At 35.7% G+C, this 17,425-nt stretch overlaps 3 protein-coding genes across 7 annotated transcripts; all 3 read left to right on the plus strand.

The window, feature by feature from the left end:
- Nucleotides 1-570: 570 nt before the first annotated feature.
- Nucleotides 571-7,628, plus strand: LOC126671674 (protein MEI2-like 1). 5 transcript variants are annotated; one of them, XM_050365461.2, is made up of 15 exons: nt 571-1,064; nt 1,811-1,983; nt 2,161-2,206; nt 2,591-2,911; nt 3,156-3,586; nt 3,673-3,831; nt 3,982-4,098; nt 4,181-4,329; nt 4,460-4,542; nt 4,638-5,051; nt 5,252-5,897; nt 6,208-6,292; nt 6,381-6,449; nt 6,584-6,763; nt 6,959-7,628. In XM_050365461.2, the coding sequence occupies exons 2-15, from the start codon at nt 1,906-1,908 to the stop codon at nt 7,106-7,108; spliced, it is 2,928 nt and encodes a 975-aa protein (XP_050221418.1). In that variant the 5' UTR covers nt 571-1,064; nt 1,811-1,905; the 3' UTR covers nt 7,109-7,628. The 5 variants fall into 5 exon arrangements, with proteins under 5 accessions (XP_050221418.1, XP_050221419.1, XP_050221421.1 ...); XM_050365462.2 differs by having other exon boundaries at nt 2,594-2,911; XM_050365464.2 differs by having other exon boundaries at nt 2,167-2,206.
- A 1,098-nt stretch (nt 7,629-8,726) lies between these two features.
- Nucleotides 8,727-10,876, plus strand: LOC126671016 (APO protein 3, mitochondrial). Its single transcript, XM_050364707.2, has 2 exons — nt 8,727-9,198; nt 9,578-10,876. The coding sequence occupies exons 1-2, from the start codon at nt 8,804-8,806 to the stop codon at nt 10,446-10,448; spliced, it is 1,266 nt and encodes a 421-aa protein (XP_050220664.1). The 5' UTR covers nt 8,727-8,803; the 3' UTR covers nt 10,449-10,876.
- A 158-nt stretch (nt 10,877-11,034) lies between these two features.
- LOC126675110 (uncharacterized) lies at nt 11,035-17,410 on the plus strand. Its single transcript, XM_050369693.2, has 7 exons — nt 11,035-11,408; nt 12,322-12,700; nt 12,825-12,981; nt 13,621-13,665; nt 15,749-15,914; nt 16,103-16,473; nt 16,746-17,410. The coding sequence occupies exons 1-7, from the start codon at nt 11,196-11,198 to the stop codon at nt 17,062-17,064; spliced, it is 1,650 nt and encodes a 549-aa protein (XP_050225650.1). The 5' UTR covers nt 11,035-11,195; the 3' UTR covers nt 17,065-17,410.
- Nucleotides 17,411-17,425: the final 15 nt, after the last annotated feature.

The raw sequence follows: 17,425 nt of genomic DNA on the forward strand, positions 1-17,425 counted from the left end.
CCAAGCCAATGAAACACAACAAAAAAAAAACAGCGTCATGATAAACGGCCGTCTGATAAAATTTATCTATAATTTTTTTTGTCAAATCTGTAATTATTCTTCACTTTCCAATTTATCCAATATGTCTTTGACAAAAATAAAAAATGATCCAATATGTAATAACCTAAACTTAAATTACAAATTAAAAATAAAATAAAAAAGATTTATTATTTTAAAACTGATAAACTTCATCATATTTTATAATTTCAACACTAACATTTTATTTTAATTCACAATTTTTTTTAATTTAAAATATCAGATTTCTATCAAAAAATGCCGACGTGGACACCAGAATAAACAATATTTACATCAGCATTTATAATATAAAATTATTCGTTTTTTGGAATTGTAAAAATTTAAAAATCGGCATCCGACGTTATCAAAATTAAACATTTCTATTAAAATTAGAAAATACTTAAAGTTTGTAATTTTTAAAATAATTAAATAAAATTAAAAGTACAAATTACAATCTAACACATCCCAACAGCCCCGCCTATTTCTTTTGTGTTTTGTCTTTCTCTATCTTTTTCAAAACCTCTCTTTCTTCCCAACTAACTTAACATTTACACATTAAACATTAACTCATAACTTCTCTCTCTCTTCAAAACAAACCTCCCTTTCTCTCTCTACAATTCACCCACCGGCCGACGAGACATCCAGTAATCTCGCCGGAGATTTCAAACCCGATTCACCCCACTACCTCTCTTGACCCACTGAACTGAATTTTCATTTTTTTTTACTTTTTAAATAACTGTGATGAATCATGATTAGATAAAAGTAAAACAAAAAATTTTAAAGAATAAATATTCTTTTCTTTTCTGTGGTTAGCAATGCAGAAGGAGAAAAATATTATGCCCTTTTAATTATTATTATTTATTGTTAAATTCAGTTCTCAAAGATCCTTTATTTATTTTTGATATTCTAAATTCTCTTCTGTTCTTGATCATTTTCACCCTTAATTGTATAATTTCTTTCAATTTCGTCCAATTTTGGTGAAGATGGTGGTGTTTAATTTTGTTTAAGAGGTGAGTTTCTGTTCTTACTACTTGGGTCAAATTCTGGTCTGAAAATTCAACCCTTTTTCTTGTCTGATTGTTAACTTTGTTTTGTAATAAGTTGAAAAAATTCAGCTTAACTGTGGAGATCAATTCAGTTACTTCTAGATAATTACCGATCGGGTTGGCAATTTGCTAAATTTAGCTCAATTATGCTCTCAAAATGCTAACTTTTTAAATTTTGTCCGCAAAAAAAGTTAGATTTTTTTCTTTGGAAAAAACCGTTTTCTTTAGTTTTCTGGAAATGGAAAATTTTACTTGAAGTGAAGTGATGTTTAATAATTACCCTTTTTTTATTCCTGATTTTCCACAATTATAAGTTCTTAATTTTGTATTTCCATTATTTTCTCAGCAACCAAACAGAAAATTTGTGTTTGGTGGCTGGTAGGTAAGCTAGTGGCTGTGGTTTTGATAACAGTATCCTGATCTGTAATAATCTGTTTTTAAAAGTTGTTAAAGAAAGAAACCAGTTTGATTTTGGCAACTAACTTCTTTTAGGCTTGCTAATTTAAACGATAAAGTTCGCATCTTTGTTTCAAATTTTTTGGATTTATGCTTTCTTCTTATGGATAATTATTGTCTTGTTGTCTGAAAATTGTGTTTTTCTATATTGGTCTAGTGAAAGAAACTTTTTAACTCCCGGCTTCAATATTTTGTATGTTCAATTCTTTATTTAGTATCATATTTGAGGATATTGATCTTCAAATTGTGTACAGAAAAGAGGGTATGAACACTGGACGGTGCCAGCAAGTTTAACATTGAGGAGGTTTTTGTGTGATTTTTTGAAAGTTTGGGTGCCTATATCCCAGCTATGCCTTTTGAAGTTATGGATCAAAGGGGTCGAACTGCTTCATCCCATTATTTTGAGGATGTGTTGTTACCTGCCGAGGTACGCAAACTAATCCAACTTTGTTTGCTAGATTTGTGGTCATATAAAGAGGATTCTTTTATCATAGACTGTGTAGTTTCCTTGATTTTTTTGTTATTTTTCATGCCATCTGAAAGAAATGTGTTATTATTATTATATGCCGGTTTAAGTAATTTGATAGAACCTCCTATTGGGCAGAGACAGATTGGGTTTTGGAAGCCGCATTCAATGCCCGATCATCAAAGTGAGTTTCATTCAGCTATATGCTTTTCTGAAGTAATTTGCCAATATAAATTGCTTCTTAATAGTTGGTTCTGTTACTTGGTCATGGTTGGACTTTTCTTTTTGTGAAGATCAAGTTATTAGTAGTAACTATGAAGGCTATAATTATTCCAAAAGTTTTGAGGGAATTTAGTTTAATCTTAAAGTTGCTAATTTTCATGTGTTATCTCACTTGCATTTTTGTTTGTTTCTGTTAGAATTGATCTTTCAAGTTGTTCTCCTTCTCTTTTTTCTCGTTTTCTGAAGAATTTTGATGTTCATAGACCATACGTATAAATATATAATATTCAAAAGGCATTATACAAGTGCTGGTAGTTCTAATCGCTGTACATATGTTGTCTTCCAGTAGGAACTGGTGGAATGGTTCCATTTCCTAGCAGCAAGTTGGTTGCTCCATCCTCTTTGGAAAAAAATTCACCAGCTGGTGCATTGTCAGTGGATTACATGCAAGCCATGGATCAAAAAGAGAAACTATTGATTGGAGAAGGAAGTGCCAATATGTTGAAGAATTCATGGAATTCTGTGGATCATAATGCAAAATCTTGGTCAAACTTTTCTGTGCAGCCCGCATCTTATAATTTTGCTGGAAATAGGGCTGGTTTTGGTGCAACTCAGTGGGAAAGCAGTCTGTTTTCAAGCTCATTGTCTGAAGTATTTAATGCAAAGAGTAAGCTTTCCTTTTGCATATGCTCTACTGATTTTTTGCAACGAGTTCTCACATCTTTTCTTGTATGCCTGTGCTGATTAATGTCAATGGCATACTGAACATACCTGTAAAACTTGAAGCTTTTCAGCTTATCGTAATATATCTCTCTCCCACGTGCTGTCCACTTATCTGTTAAATTTTACAGTTACCAATCGCCGTTGCTTATTGCCATAAATTTGATCACTGTTAACATGGATGTTTGCAGTGAAATTACTGGAGAACGATGTTCAATCGCGTCGGCCTGCTAAAGCTGTTGCTTTAACCCATGAAGAAGATGAGCCTTTTGAATCACTTGAAGAACTCGAGGCTCAGACTATTGGTAATCTCCTTCCTGCTGAAGATGATCTGTTTTCTGGAGTGGCAGATGACTTGGGAATTAATGGTTTTATCAGTAATGGGGATGAGTTAGAGGACTTTGACCTGTTTATCACTGGCGGTGGAATGGAATTAGAAGGGAATGATCGTTTGAGTGTGGGAAGAAATTCTGATTCTGTTGGGGGTCTTAGCAATGGCCAAGTGGGTTCTAATGGTGCACTTGTGGGTGAACATCCATTTGGCGAACACCCTTCTAGAACACTTTTTGTCAGAAACATCAACAGTAATGTTGAAGATTCGGAGCTAAAGACTCTTTTCGAGGTGTGTCACTGTTTCTTCATGTGACCTAGTCAATCCAGTTTATTTTTTCATATTAATTTGACATTTGCATTATCTTTCTCCGTTAGCAATTTGGAGATATCCGAACTCTGTATACAGCCTGCAAGCATCGTGGTTTTGTTATGATCTCTTACTATGACATAAGAGCATCGCGGAATGCAATGAGATCTCTTCAGAATAAGCCCCTAAGGCGGAGGAAACTTGACATACATTATTCAATTCCGAAGGTGCGTTGGCTTCTGTGGCTAATGTTGTGAACATCTCTTTGCTGTTGATTCATATCAGTTCCGTGGCTGCTTTTATTTGTTTAGTTGGAGTTTTTAATCTAAATGTTTCATCCATTACATGCTTAGTGATTTTTCATTCCACTCTCTCAGGATAATCCATCTGACAAAGACGTTAACCAGGGCACTCTAGTGATTTTCAACCTTGATTCTTCTGTTTCGACAGAGGAGCTTCACAAAATATTTGGAGTTTATGGAGAAATCAAAGAGGTACGTATGAACTGAATGCCAAATTGTTTTATTTGAATGGTTGAAGGTATCTAACATTCACACAACTTCATTTGTCTTGCAGATCCGTGAAACCCCGCACAAGCACCATCACAAATTCATAGAGTATTATGATATTCGAGCTGCAGAAGCAGCCCTTTCTGCCTTAAACAGGAGTGACATTGGTGGGAAGCAGATCAAACTTGAACCAAGCCGTCCTGGGGGCACAAGACGGTATTGTCATCTTCCAATGATAGCATTTAGCTAGTCTAATATGCTGCTTCTGCGTTTCAAATGATTCTGTCAATGATCTATTCTTACTTTATTTCTTTTTAACATTTTTGCTTTTAAAATTCTATTACAGTTTGATCACAAAGCCTGAGCAGGAGCAAGATGAATCCAGTATTTGTCAAAGCCCTTTTGATGACTTATCATCTGGACGATTAGGTAGGAGGATATGTCTTCATATGAATTAAGGATGGGAATGTATGATGCGTTCCTCTAGAACTTTGCTTTTCTAATATTTATACTGTTTTCTTCAGCATCATTTTCTCCTGGGGTAATTGCATCTAGCTGCATGGAAAATGGATCTGCCCAAGCTATGCACTCTTCTATTCAGTCCCCTGTGGGTTCATATATTGAATCTCATCAGAGTTCTAGTGTTCCGAATAACTTGCCCTCCCCATTGTCATTGACATCTGTCAGCAAACAATTCGGCCTTCATGAACCTAATCGCACCATGGAAGAAATGATGATTGGTAACCAATGCATTCCAAGTTTTCACCCCCATTCTTTGCCAGAGTATCATGATGGCTTAGCCAATGGTATTCCAATTAACTCCAGCATTATTGGAAGCATGGCCCACAATGTTGGTTCCAGAGTGACAGAAGGATTCAACAGCCGGCACATTCAAGGAGTAGGCTCAAATGGGCACCTGATGGAACTTGGCGGAGGCGGTAGGCTTAGATTAATATTATGTGGCGTTCTTTATATTTATTTGTGCATGTCAATGATGATGAGCTGTTTAACATGCAAGGGTGTTTAACTGAAATTGACGATTTAACCTTGTTTGCTGTTGTTAAACTTATTAGAGGTCCATTAAATAGTTCTTCTGCAAATTTGCTGAGTTTTTTCGTGTTGACTATTATCTATCCAGCTTTTGGATCAAGTGGAAGTGGAAGTCTTCCCGCACATCATTACCTGTGGAACAATTCCAACTCCGGTCAGCAACATCATTCAAGTCGTATGATTTGGCCAAATTCACCATCATTTACCAATGGAGTTCATGCTCATCACCTTTCACATGTGCCTGGGTTTCCAAAAGCATCTCCGGTTATGCTCAACACAGTACCTCAACATCATCATGTTGGATCTGCACCATCCCTCAATCTCTCCCTGTGGGAAAGGCGACGTACTTATTCTGGGGAGTCTCCAGAAGCTTCTAGTTTCCATTTGGGCTCTCTTGGGAGTGCAGGTTTTCCTGGGAGCTCTCCGCCACATCCTATGGAAATGGCTTCCCACAACATTTTCTCTCATGTTGGTGGAAATTGTATGGACATGACTAAAAATGCTGGTCTACGCCCTGCTCAGCAAATGTGTCACATTTTCCCTGGGAGAAACCCAATGATATCAATGCCAGCCTCTTTTGATTCTCCCAATGAACGACTTAGAAACCTTTCACACCGTAGAATCGAATCTAATGTAAACTATTCAGATAAGAAACAGTATGAACTTGATATTGAGCGCATAATGGGCGGTGAAGACAAACGAACCACATTGATGATAAAGAACATACCAAACAAGTAAGAAGAAATCGTTAATTTACAAAATTAAATTTATTATTGAACTGCACTTGTTTTTTTTTTCTTTGTGTGTTGTGAAGTAGTCATTTCAAATTGGATTATTTTGTGGATTTGCCCTCTGCTGGCTCAATTATTTTTCTGTTAGGGAATTGCCAGTTGAACAGCGTGCTTGAGATCACTGAGAATCTACTATTTTGATTTCCCATTATGCATTGTGCTTGCTGGTGGAATTTGGTTTTGCTTACTGTATGCCTTTTTCTTTTTTTGTTTGCACTTTGTTGTTTCATCTCTCCATTTCATTTTGTTCCAGATATACGTCTAAGATGTTACTGGCAGCAATTGATGAGTACTGTCGAGGAACTTATGACTTTATATACTTGCCAATTGACTTCAAGGCAAGTAAACTTTCTATTGGAACAGTTTTCGCCTTTTAAACCTGCCGCCATACGAAACACTAACAAATTTTATGCTGATTATTAACAGAACAAATGCAACGTGGGCTATGCATTCATAAACATGATTGATCCTCAACAGATTACTCCATTCCACAAGGTCTGGTGCTGTGGCTTTAGTAAAGTGATAATAGTTTGTCTTTTTATCTGTAAAAGAAGATACTCCACTCATAATCCTTGATCATGAATAAAGAAGTTAAGAGCTAATAGGATTGAGATTCATATCTTTTGCAGGCATTCAATGGCAAAAAATGGGAGAAGTTCAACAGTGAAAAGGTCGCGTCCCTTGCGTATGCTCGAATTCAGGGAAAATCTGCTCTTATTGCCCATTTTCAGAACTCGAGTTTAATGAATGAGGATAAGCGTTGTCGCCCTATACTATTCCATACTGACGGCCCGAATGCTGGTGACCCGGTATGATATCATGGCTTTCACTTTTTTTTTTTTTTGAAATATTTATCCCGATTAAATTTGATGACTGTTTACAGAGGTTATGCATGTTTGCTTTAGTCTTTCCACTAGTTTTTTTTGTTACTCTTTAGAGTTCATTGCTAATAATGTATCTGGTTCTAACTTGTCCTAAACAAAATTGTTTTGCTCGTCTTGTAGGAGCCGTTTCCCATGGGTGCCAACATTCGATCAAGATTGGGCAAGCCACGAAACAGTGGTAGCGACGAGAACCACCATAATATGAACCCTTCAACTTCAGCAAACGGAGAGGATTCTTCTGTCGGAACAGACTCATCGGGTTCCGATTGAGCAGTATGCTTTCTCCCAAGGCACTAACTCTAAAATCCTGTATAAGAGTACAGAAAAAGCATATCCACCTCAATTCTGTACATTAGGGGTGACCTGACAAGACAACTACTCTCTTTTCGGCTATAGAGGAACTCGTGTACAAACTTCAGGATGCTCAAGTTCACATCCTGAGGTTGCATCGAAGTTTTCTTATCTAGGCCGATTATGAGTATAGAGAATATGGCTTAACAAAAGGAGCAAAATTTTGGGTAGTCATGACTAAACAATATTACAATGCACCAGAAGTTCCCTACTTGTGCACAGGTTTAAGAGGGATCTTCTGTGTGATCAGTTTTCAGTTTTGTATCTCCATATCTCTGTAATTTTTCATTTTTCCCTGAGGTGTTCCAATTCTAAGTCCTTGCTGGTTCAGTTTTTGTTGTAATGCCTGGGCGTGATTGCTCGAGGGGAGTCTGCGACGCACTAAACGGATCCTGGTTGTAGCAATTTTGATGTTATTTATTGTCTTTTTTAACCATTATACTATTGGATGTTGTATTCAGTCTCACAGTTGCTTTGTTAGCAAACTCAAGGCAGCAGTTTGTCCTTACCTATAACATCTGACTTTGGTTTGCAATAAGGAGACATTGAAACTAAGTTTCAATATCAGCTTAGAAGCTACTTGTATCAATAAATATTAAACAATAAAATTCAGAAATTCAGAAATTTAAACTAAATTAATTGTTTAGGTGAAATTAGGATTGTAAATAAACAAGTTGAATTTTGAAGTGATCATGTTTATCTCGTTACATGAATGAGGTGCTCATTATTGGTTTATGTTCCTTCAAACTTTGAGAAAAAAGGTGTTCATGTTCGGTTTATAAAATGTTTCAGTGGTCGCCTTCCTTCCAATTTTGAATGAACATGCATGTTTATATTCGGTTTATTTAAAATTTGCAATGTTTATAGCTAGTTCATGTTAACTTATGTTTTTTCGTTGAACTGCTAAATGGGTTGGTTCGAGTTTGTTTAGTACCCAAATGAACAAAAACGAGCTGAGCTTATTTAAGACCTAAATAACGAGAACACGAGCTTAATACGAACTAGGTTTAAATGAAAAAATACGAAAACAAATTAATTTACATAGTTTTGATGAATTAAATAAATATTTAATATTTACTTCAAATACGAGATAGCTTGTGAATCTATAATTGAGCTTATATATGAATTAGTTTATAATTCTTTTTTTAGTAAACTTGTATACAAGCCATTTCACGAACTTGTAATCGAGCTCATACACGAGCCCTTTCGCGAGTTAATGTATAGCTGTTTATGAACAAGCGAGTCGAACACTATATTTAAATTCGATTTATTTGAATAAATGAACATAAAATCAAATTCGAATTCGATTCATTTAAAAACAAACATAGACGAACCGAGCTTTTATCGAGTTGAATGTCGAACCGCTCGTGAGTAGCTAAGAAGTGATTACAATTCATCCATTATAGAAATTTTACCTCCAAAATAGTTGAAATTTATCATTTTTAATGAGATAATTTTGAAAATATCTTTAAGAATTTATTGATTTTTTTTATTAAATTTAAAGAAATTTAAAAAATTCTCAATATAATGAAAATATGAAACTACTTCTTTCTGAAGGGAATACCCAGTAGCAGTTTGTCATAGCTGCAACTGGAAGCTCAAGAATTCACCATAATGCAAAGACTGACAATAACTCGTACTTTCTCCTTCAACAAACTATCTTCCAATTTCAATCAGAAAATTCTATTTTTCTCATCGGAAACAGAAATACCTCTACCTCTAATCGGCGCACACGCCGATGATCCTCTTTACACAGACGTACCGAAACCCCGTAGAGATAAGTCGGAGAGGAAGCCGTTCCCGACGCCGATGAAAGTACTAATTCAAAGAGTAAAGCGAGAGAAAGAAGCTAGGAAAATCCAGCCTTGTAGAATGCTGGAACATCCTCCTGATAATGGATTACTAGTCCCTGAACTCGTTCCCGTGGCTCATCGAGTTTATCGTGCTCGGGAATCGCTTCTTTTTGGCTTATCTAAGCTCGTTAAAGCCGTTCCTGTTCAAAAATGCAGGTTCAGTAGCTCTTTAATTTTTGTTTAGATTTCGTGGATTGTGGATTCTTTTAATTATTACTGAATTATGAAGTTTAAATTAGGCATTTAATTGGTTCTGTTTTTAATAATTTTAAGCAATGCTTTGAGATAAGCACATTTTGAACTAAATCATGATCTTAATTTCTTTGTAGCTTGTTCTCTTAATAGCGGCGGAACCAGAATTTTTTTATAAGGCGGACAAGATTGTACTGAAAGTTTGTAAGATGTATAAAATTAATAAAGTATAGATTTTAAGTGGGCAATGCTATAAATTTTAAGACGGAAAAACTATCCTATTAAATTCTAAACTCATATATTTTCAAAGATTTAGAATAATAAGGATGGTTTTATGCTTTAGGTTCTGTTCTGAGGTTCATATTGGCCATGTGGGTCATGAGATAAGAACCTGCACTGGTTCAGGAAGCGGTTCTCGGAATGCTACTCATGTTTGGAGAAGGGGAGGAGTGAATGATGTGATCTATTTCCCTAAATGCTTCCATCTCTATGACCGTGTGGGAAAGCCGAGAGTTGGACATGATGAGAGGCTTTCTGTCCCGAGAATTCCTGCTATAGTAGAGCTGTGTGTACAAGCTGGTGTCGATATTGATAAGTTCCCTACTAAGAGGAGGACAAAACCTGTTTATTCTATTGAAGGAAGGATAGTAGATTTTGAGTTAGTGGCGGATAAGGATTACACGAAGGAAAATTTTTACTCCGAGAATATTGATTCTCTTGTAGATTCTAGTTTTGGGTTTAAATTCGACGAAGAAATACATACTGATCATTTGAGTGGTTCAAGTGGTGGACCAACTGAGTCGAGGGATTTAAGCATTGAGACCATTGATTGGTGGTTCGAAATGATCTCAGGTGCCAAGAAGATCATGGAAAAATACAGTGTGTTAACTTGTGGTTATTGTCCTGAGGTTCAGGTTGGTCCCAAAGGACATAAACTAAGGATGTGCAAGGCGAGTAAGCATCAGGCTCGTGACGGTCAACATGCATGGCAAGAAGCGACTATAGACGATCTGGTCGGTCCAAATTATGTCTGGCATGTTCAAGATTTGAATGATCCTTCTCTAGATAACAAATTAAAGAGGTATTATGGCAAGGCTCCAGCTGTGATTGAACTATGCGTGCAGGCCGGCGCTCCTGTTCCAGATCAATACCGGAGTATGATGAGATTAGACGTAGTTCCTCCTAACCGTGATGAAGCTGATCTTGTTGCCTGAATCAAAACTGGTGTTTCATGTCAGCTTAGATGTATGATATCTATATGCAGTGCTTAACAAGCCGTTGGTGTGACAAAGCATGTGCTTATATGATGTTGATATATGTAGCACGTAAACAGAAATGCTGATACGGAAAATGCATTGATGGGAAACAGCGAAATTACATTGAGAAGCATTTTTGGAAGCGGAGTTTTCGTGTTTATATTGAGTTTTTGTTGATTAACTACTGCATGGTAAGTGACTTGGAAATATGTCAAGAAGTGTCAGTTCAGATGTTAGTTTAGTTGTTTAGTACTGCCTGCTGTTTGGTTCCACTCGGCCAATACATAATTTTACAAACTGTTGTACGGTGCTTGTAATTTTTTTGTATTTTGGAACACTCAAAATCTTATTATAAAATTCAATTACAATATATAAATATTAATTAATACTTATACCACTCATGTGCTATGATATGAAATAATTAAAAAGAAATAAATAATTACATATCATTATTTTAATTTGTAAAAATTTGGCAAACTAAGTCTATTAATTTCATGAATTCAAAAAAAAAAAAAGCCTATTAATTTCAAATTGAAAAAAATAAAATAATAAATTGGGAAAGAAATAAAGAGCCGCTTCTGAGTTCTCCGTTAATCGCCAAATATAAAACGTTTCAAAGGGCATCTTCATTCGTCGGCGGCCGCCGAGAAATATCCATGTATACGACAACGTTTTGAACTCGCTGAATGCAGTAAGAGAAAAGCGATGAGCGGGAATCATCCGATTCTGAAAAAACCCAAAATAGAGCACGAAAACGACGCCGCACAAATGGCGGAAGATAAAAAAGATGAACAAGGAAGAGAAAGAGAGGTAGGCACGAGCATACAAGAACAAGAAGAGGCTTTAATTGCTCTGATCGAACACCGTTCTCGCGAAGTTGATCATCTCAAGAAACGTATTTCTTATTATCAATCTCAGGTAATTATTATGTCATGCTATACATTGTCGCAATTTCGTCGTTTTCCGCTTCTACAACCGCATTTAATCATTAATTGCTGATTAAGAGCTCGTGAAGTAGCTCGTATGTAAGTAAAATAAGGTACTTTTGATTAAAACTGCATAATTTTTAGTTGATTAAAAGCTGGAGCTCGAGCTCGGTTCATGCTTGTCAATTTAAGTGCTAAATGAGCTGAGCTTGAGCCTCATTTTGTGCTAAATAAACGAGTTGAAGCTCAACTCGTTTAACGCCTAAATAAACGTCCTCTAGTTCTAGTCATTTAGCATCCAAACGAACAAACACGAGCTGTTCCGAGCCGAACTATAACATTATAATATTGAACAAAATCGACCTCGAGCTTAATCGAAGCTCAAGCAGAACTGAACACCTCATGTAACGAGTTAAACATCAACTCTTCAAAGCTTGGCTTGATTTGTTTACAGCCCTACGTGGAAGTAATGTTCTTTCCTTTTTAATTAATTTGAAGGATCTTGGCATGACGGTCACTTTGTTTGTGTGCTACACCTAAGTGAAGATGGAGATGATTATACAACTCCTACATTGTCTAATTTTGGTGTTAGCAATTTCAATGGATGTATGTTATGTTAGGTTTTGATGTTTAATGAAATTAAGATAGTGAATTCTAATGGCATTGTTTTTGGCATTGAATTGAATTCCTGCAAAATTATGTCAACTTTGGTCGAGTTCTTTTTAATTGCCTTTAAACAGATATCATTAGAGTTTAAAGAATTGAATTTTAGCTAGTATAGACTTTTTTACCTTGACAGTGGACTTACTAGAATTCAGAATAATTTGGATTCTTGCATTTTAAGACTTTCCGAACAAGGGGATTGGACTAACTGAGGCTAATTATTTCTTTTCTAATGTTTGCAGCTTGAAGAAACAGAGAAGAAGTTGCAGGTTTCAGAATCTCAATTTGCTCGGCTACGTGCACAAAGGATTGTGTCACCATCTAAGGCTTCACAGGCAAGTGGGACTAAAAGTGTGAAGGTGATCCCACCTATCCATGTTGATGAAGGTTCTTCTAGGAGCCAGCCTCAGAACAAAACTCAACTTCTAATTCCTGCAATAAATCCAAAAGCATTCCAACCCAAATTATCATCAGGGTCTGGTGCAAGAGCTTCTTCTGTTTCCAATTCTCGGTCAAGTCCTTCCAGGCTTACTAATTCAGTTACAAAATCTAAAGAGGAAAAAGTTCACAGAAGGTCTCCTGATGCTGAAGTCGAGGATAGGGGAATAAAAAGGAAGCTCGGTAAAGGCACATATATGAAATTACATTTTCCATCATTTGATAGCTGATGGTATCTCACTCAGTTTCAAATTCTCAATGTAAGTGTTCATTCAATATTAACAGGAGATTTTCTTTACATTTTCAGAACAGAAAGAACATAAGGAGTTGATTCCCTTGATACGCAGTAGGTCTTCTCCTTGCACTATCGACTGCTATTCAAGCAATCACATCTCTAGTCAGCACAAGAGAAAGTTAAGAAGTCTTGTTCTCTGTCCTGTAAATGATCAGCTTTTTGCCACCAGGTGATTAATTATTTATAACTGAGTAATTTGTAGGAGAGTAAATATACCGTTAATGACATGGAACTTGTTCTGTTATGATGCTTTGATATTGGAAAACATGAGTTGTGAGTTTGTTGTTCCTACCCTGTAGCTATATATAGCTATCAATCTAATACACAAAAGTATATATAAAGGAAAAAATATATGGCTAAGTTTTCAATTTTCTCTTATGGTCCCTGCTTGTAACATGATTTTGTATCTGAAACGTTGAAATGCCAATTTTTTGAAGGGATAAGTCATTATAAATGGACTAACAGAATATTAATTTGTTATATGTCAATTTTGTCATATATATGAATCACTCAAGATAGACCTTCCTATAACTCATCAAATTCTCATGCACTTTGGTTGCAATATAAACATGAAGTTTCTTTCTGTTTCCAAGCTGTATAGCTGTAAGGAAGAAAAATTATGCCTATCGGCTATGCTTTTAGAGAAAACGATAGCATAAGGTCTTCACCATTCTTTTATTGCTTTGTACGTTTTAATTCCTCATCTTTAGGGAATGAAAACTAAAATAAGTCTACTTCAGTTATTTTTTTTTTTGTAGTCATTAAATTTTCTTGACCTGATTTGGCTGATATTTTGGAACATGTCCAGTGCTTTGGATGGAATCATCAACTTATGGCAAATTCAGTCACGAGGGTAAGCCTGGAATTTGGTTCTGCTGTTTTCATTTTTCATTTACTTTATAAGTATCATTTTTTATAACTACACTTAACATGGGTCTGACTCTTGCCACTTCAAATTAATGCGGATGCATGAAATGTTGGAAACTTGGAAGCTCGAGTAAAAAGTATCAATTGTGATGCTTGTATCTGAGTTCAAGCAACACAGAATTAATTTACATTCTTTTGCATTAACAATTGTATAAGTTGACATGTAGATCAGAAAAGTAGTAGAAAGAGCATGCATAAAGGGCAAGTAAAATTACTAAATGGTTTGTGCATATTTGACTGAGAAATTTGCACGCGATTGAAATTTGTACGTGTGATTAAATTGTACCAAAGAATTCTTGATTATTTCCTTAGGTATTATGTATGCAGTTTGTTACTATCATTTAGTGATGGAGCATTTTTCTTTAGTGAAGATGCTATTATGTCCTCCTTTCGGTCAGTCAAGTAAGTTGGCACAACTTCTTCATTTTTCCTGATAAGAACATTTATGTCAAATCTAGACATATCTTACCCAATCTAGATAGGCGTAGGGTATAGAGTTGTTGGTTGGACAAAGGTTTGCTATAGGAATGAGTTGATAGGTTTTTGTGTGAATGAGTTGATAGATTTTGGTGCGAATGTGTTAATAGGTTTTGGTGTGAACATGCTCATTGTATCAATAGTTAAATTGTTTCTTTCCATAAGTGCCAATTTGAACAGTCGGTCTGTTTTACATAAAGGATTTTGAACCGTCATGTTGTGGATTCTGCTATTGCCATAAATATTTGTACTTGAGAGTTATATATAACATGTTAATTATTCTTTATCATATACATGACCGAGCGGAAATGAAAGTTGGGTGGAGTGTGATTTAATTGTTTTCCACCAGTTCTCCTAAATGTTTCTCTTGTGCTTTCTATTCAAAAATCTTTTCTTAGAGTTTCATTTTGCAGCAGTGATTTTTTATCTGTTAGTATGCGAGTTGATGAACAATTGATTATTTCTTTGTCAAGTGAACTTTCTTCAAGAAGTCTTAACCAGCAACAAATTTCGCAAATTACTACTGGCTACTTTCTGCAATTTATGTTTGACAAGCCTGTAATATCAAGCTTTATAGGACACCAATAGTAACATAAAACGAGGAGCCTTCTTAATATATGAAGATGGTAGGATTGTCTTTTTTTAATCTAATGTTCTTTAAGGTGGCACCTATCCTCAAGTTCTCGGTCATAGTTCATTCTGTTCAGATGAAACTCAAAGAATGCTTTCAAATTTCAACTACTTCCATAAAGTCATTCAATGATGCACAAAACTATTTATTGTCTGTGGTCATTTGTTCAGAGGAATCCGCAGGACATTGTTAATTCTTGTTTAAAAAATCAAACAGATTTGCAATTTAAGCTCTGCTTACCTCTCAATTTTCTGACGCTCAGTCTAATGACTAAATTGCAGCTTTTTTAGAATGCATCTATATTTTCAATGCAAAAGATTTCTGAATAAATGGCATCGTTAAGTGTTGCTACATTATAAGTCAAAGAAAAGAACTTTATTGGACATGTGGATTACTAATGGAAGCTCAGACTTACTACACTCTCTCATGAAATCTACTTGCTTCTAGGATTAGATTAGATTCTACTAGGGAAGGTGATGAAAACAGGAAAAGCGAATTCTTTTAATATTTACACATTAAATGGCCACCTTACCAACGAGCTATAGCTCAAATGGTATAAGCGCCGGGCAGGAAACTGTTAGGTTGTTGGTTTAATTCCTCCCACAAGCGCTCTCCCTTCCCAATTATAAAAATAAAATAAAATGGCCACCTTGAATCATTACAGAAAAAATCCTTCCATTCCTTTTACTTTTCATTTCTTGCTATTCTATTCCAATGAGGATTTTGTAAAGGCTGTTTTAGCAAAGCCTTGAGGGAACCCTGTTCTTTAGTTGCGTCGATATCTTCTTCATTTAAATTTTTCTCACGCTTTGTGCTTGCAATGACCTCTTGCAATTATATTTCAGATCTCTAGGGGGAAGTTTCCCGTCTCTCATATTTGTTCTTTTTTCTTAAATTACAGATCAACTGCCTCTCTTCTCAGTGGTACTGATTGCTTATCTGCAAAGGAAAGGCGATGGCCAGAAGACATAGCTTGGCATCCACTTGGAAACAGCTTAGTTTCTGTTTACAGTGCTGATAATGGGGATTCTCAGATATCAATTCTAAATTTGAACAAAACACAAGGGGTGAGTCTTGTTTTCTGGTATTCTTTAACTATTATAAAAAAGGTTATTGCATTTTTTAAATTATCTGTTGGAGGTGGGGCTGGCATACTCTGCAATAATGCAATTAATACTTTGAGCATGCTATGACCAAGTAAATATAAAGTTCTTTTCAAATGAAATGAACATCTTCTACGTAATTTCTTTGGCAGAGATCCCGAATCACTTTCATAGAGGAGAAGCCACATGTGAAAGGCATTATTAACAGCATATCATTCATGCCCTGGGAAAATGCCAGCTTTGCCACCGGTGGCAGTGATCATGCAGTTGTAATTTGGAGTGAGAAAGATGATGAATTCTCGTGGAAGCCAAAGGTATTGCACAGGAATCTCCATTCTTCTGCAGTTATGGGAGTTGTTGGGTTGCAACACAAACACATTGTGCTATCGGCTGGTGCAGACCGGAGAATTATAGGTTTTGATGTTGAATCAGGGAGAGCAGACTTCAAGCATCAATTAGACAATAAATGCATGAGTGTTGTTCCAAATCCATGTGATTTCAATTTATTCATGGTTCAAACAGGGTGAGTTTTTGTTATCTTTTGGTTCTCGTTTGCCCCATTAGTCTCTTCTTGATTGTTGCTTCCATAAATCTACTTAAGTAGTGACACATTGGTTAATCTGGCATCTAGGCTTTTGATACTTCTTTTAGTCTAATGTTTATATGCCTTGGCCATTTTAGATAGGAAAATGTCAATTTTTTATCTATATCATCTTGAGAAAATAAAGTTTTAATTTTCTATTGTTATGTGTTACCTGATAGTTTTAATATAATGTATGTCATATGCTTATGCAGGATACCGAAGAAGCAGCTAAGATTGTTTGACATTAGACTTAGGCAGACAGAACTTCATTGTTTCGGGTTTAAACAAGAAAGCAGTGACTCTCAGTCAGCTTTGATCAATCAGGCTTGGTCTCCAGATGGTTTATATGTCACATCTGGTTCGGTAGACCCAGTGATTCACATCTTTGACATCAGGTACAATTCCGACAAGCCATCTCAATCTGTGAGAGCTCATAGCAAGCGAGTTTTCAAAGCAGTCTGGCACAGCTCTTTTCCCCTTCTCATTTCGGTGTCTTCTGATCTGCACATTGGGTTGCACAAGATTAAGTAAAGTTTATCAGCTTGTTGGTATCGTAAGTCTTACATTTTTGCTCATTTTCATTTTGATTCTCCTCGTTTTGATTTGAAGGGAGAGCTCTATAACTTTGATTTTTTAAGAGGAAGAGCTTATCCGAGTTCAAGGTCTTCATCCATATTTAGCGCCGAATGATCATTGATCATCATCGCAAGGGAATGGTGGGTGATTTCACAAAATTTTGCCATTGTAATGAAGTAAAAACGATGAAGGAGTTTCTGAGAATTAGCAAATTGTTGTGAATTAGTTGTTAGATGACAATAGAACAAACAATTATCATTGGGGAAGAAAGAAACTATAATCAAAGGTTAATTTAGTGTTTTGTTTTCGAGGCTTC

Source organism: Mercurialis annua, linkage group LG3, assembly GCF_937616625.2.
Source record: "Mercurialis annua linkage group LG3, ddMerAnnu1.2, whole genome shotgun sequence".
Lineage (NCBI taxonomy): Eukaryota > Viridiplantae > Streptophyta > Magnoliopsida > Malpighiales > Euphorbiaceae > Mercurialis > Mercurialis annua.

Excerpts from the sequence above, each read along its gene's own strand:
- LOC126671674 (XM_050365461.2), top strand. The coding sequence starts at position 1,906 with ATGCCTTTTGAAGTTATGGATCAAAGGGGTCGAACTGCTTCATCCCAT. Across the intron at positions 1,984-2,160 it reads ATGTGTTGTTACCTGCCGAG|AGACAGATTGGGTTTTGGAA; the intron begins GTACGCAAACTA and ends CCTATTGGGCAG. Across the intron at positions 4,543-4,637 it reads CTTATCATCTGGACGATTAG|CATCATTTTCTCCTGGGGTA; the intron begins GTAGGAGGATAT and ends TGTTTTCTTCAG.
- LOC126671016 (XM_050364707.2), top strand. The coding sequence starts at position 8,804 with ATGCAAAGACTGACAATAACTCGTACTTTCTCCTTCAACAAACTATCT. Across the intron at positions 9,199-9,577 it reads GTTCCTGTTCAAAAATGCAG|GTTCTGTTCTGAGGTTCATA; the intron begins GTTCAGTAGCTC and ends TTTATGCTTTAG.
- LOC126675110 (XM_050369693.2), top strand. The coding sequence starts at position 11,196 with ATGAGCGGGAATCATCCGATTCTGAAAAAACCCAAAATAGAGCACGAA. Across the intron at positions 12,701-12,824 it reads GGGAATAAAAAGGAAGCTCG|AACAGAAAGAACATAAGGAG; the intron begins GTAAAGGCACAT and ends TTACATTTTCAG. Across the intron at positions 15,915-16,102 it reads ATTTGAACAAAACACAAGGG|AGATCCCGAATCACTTTCAT; the intron begins GTGAGTCTTGTT and ends TTTCTTTGGCAG.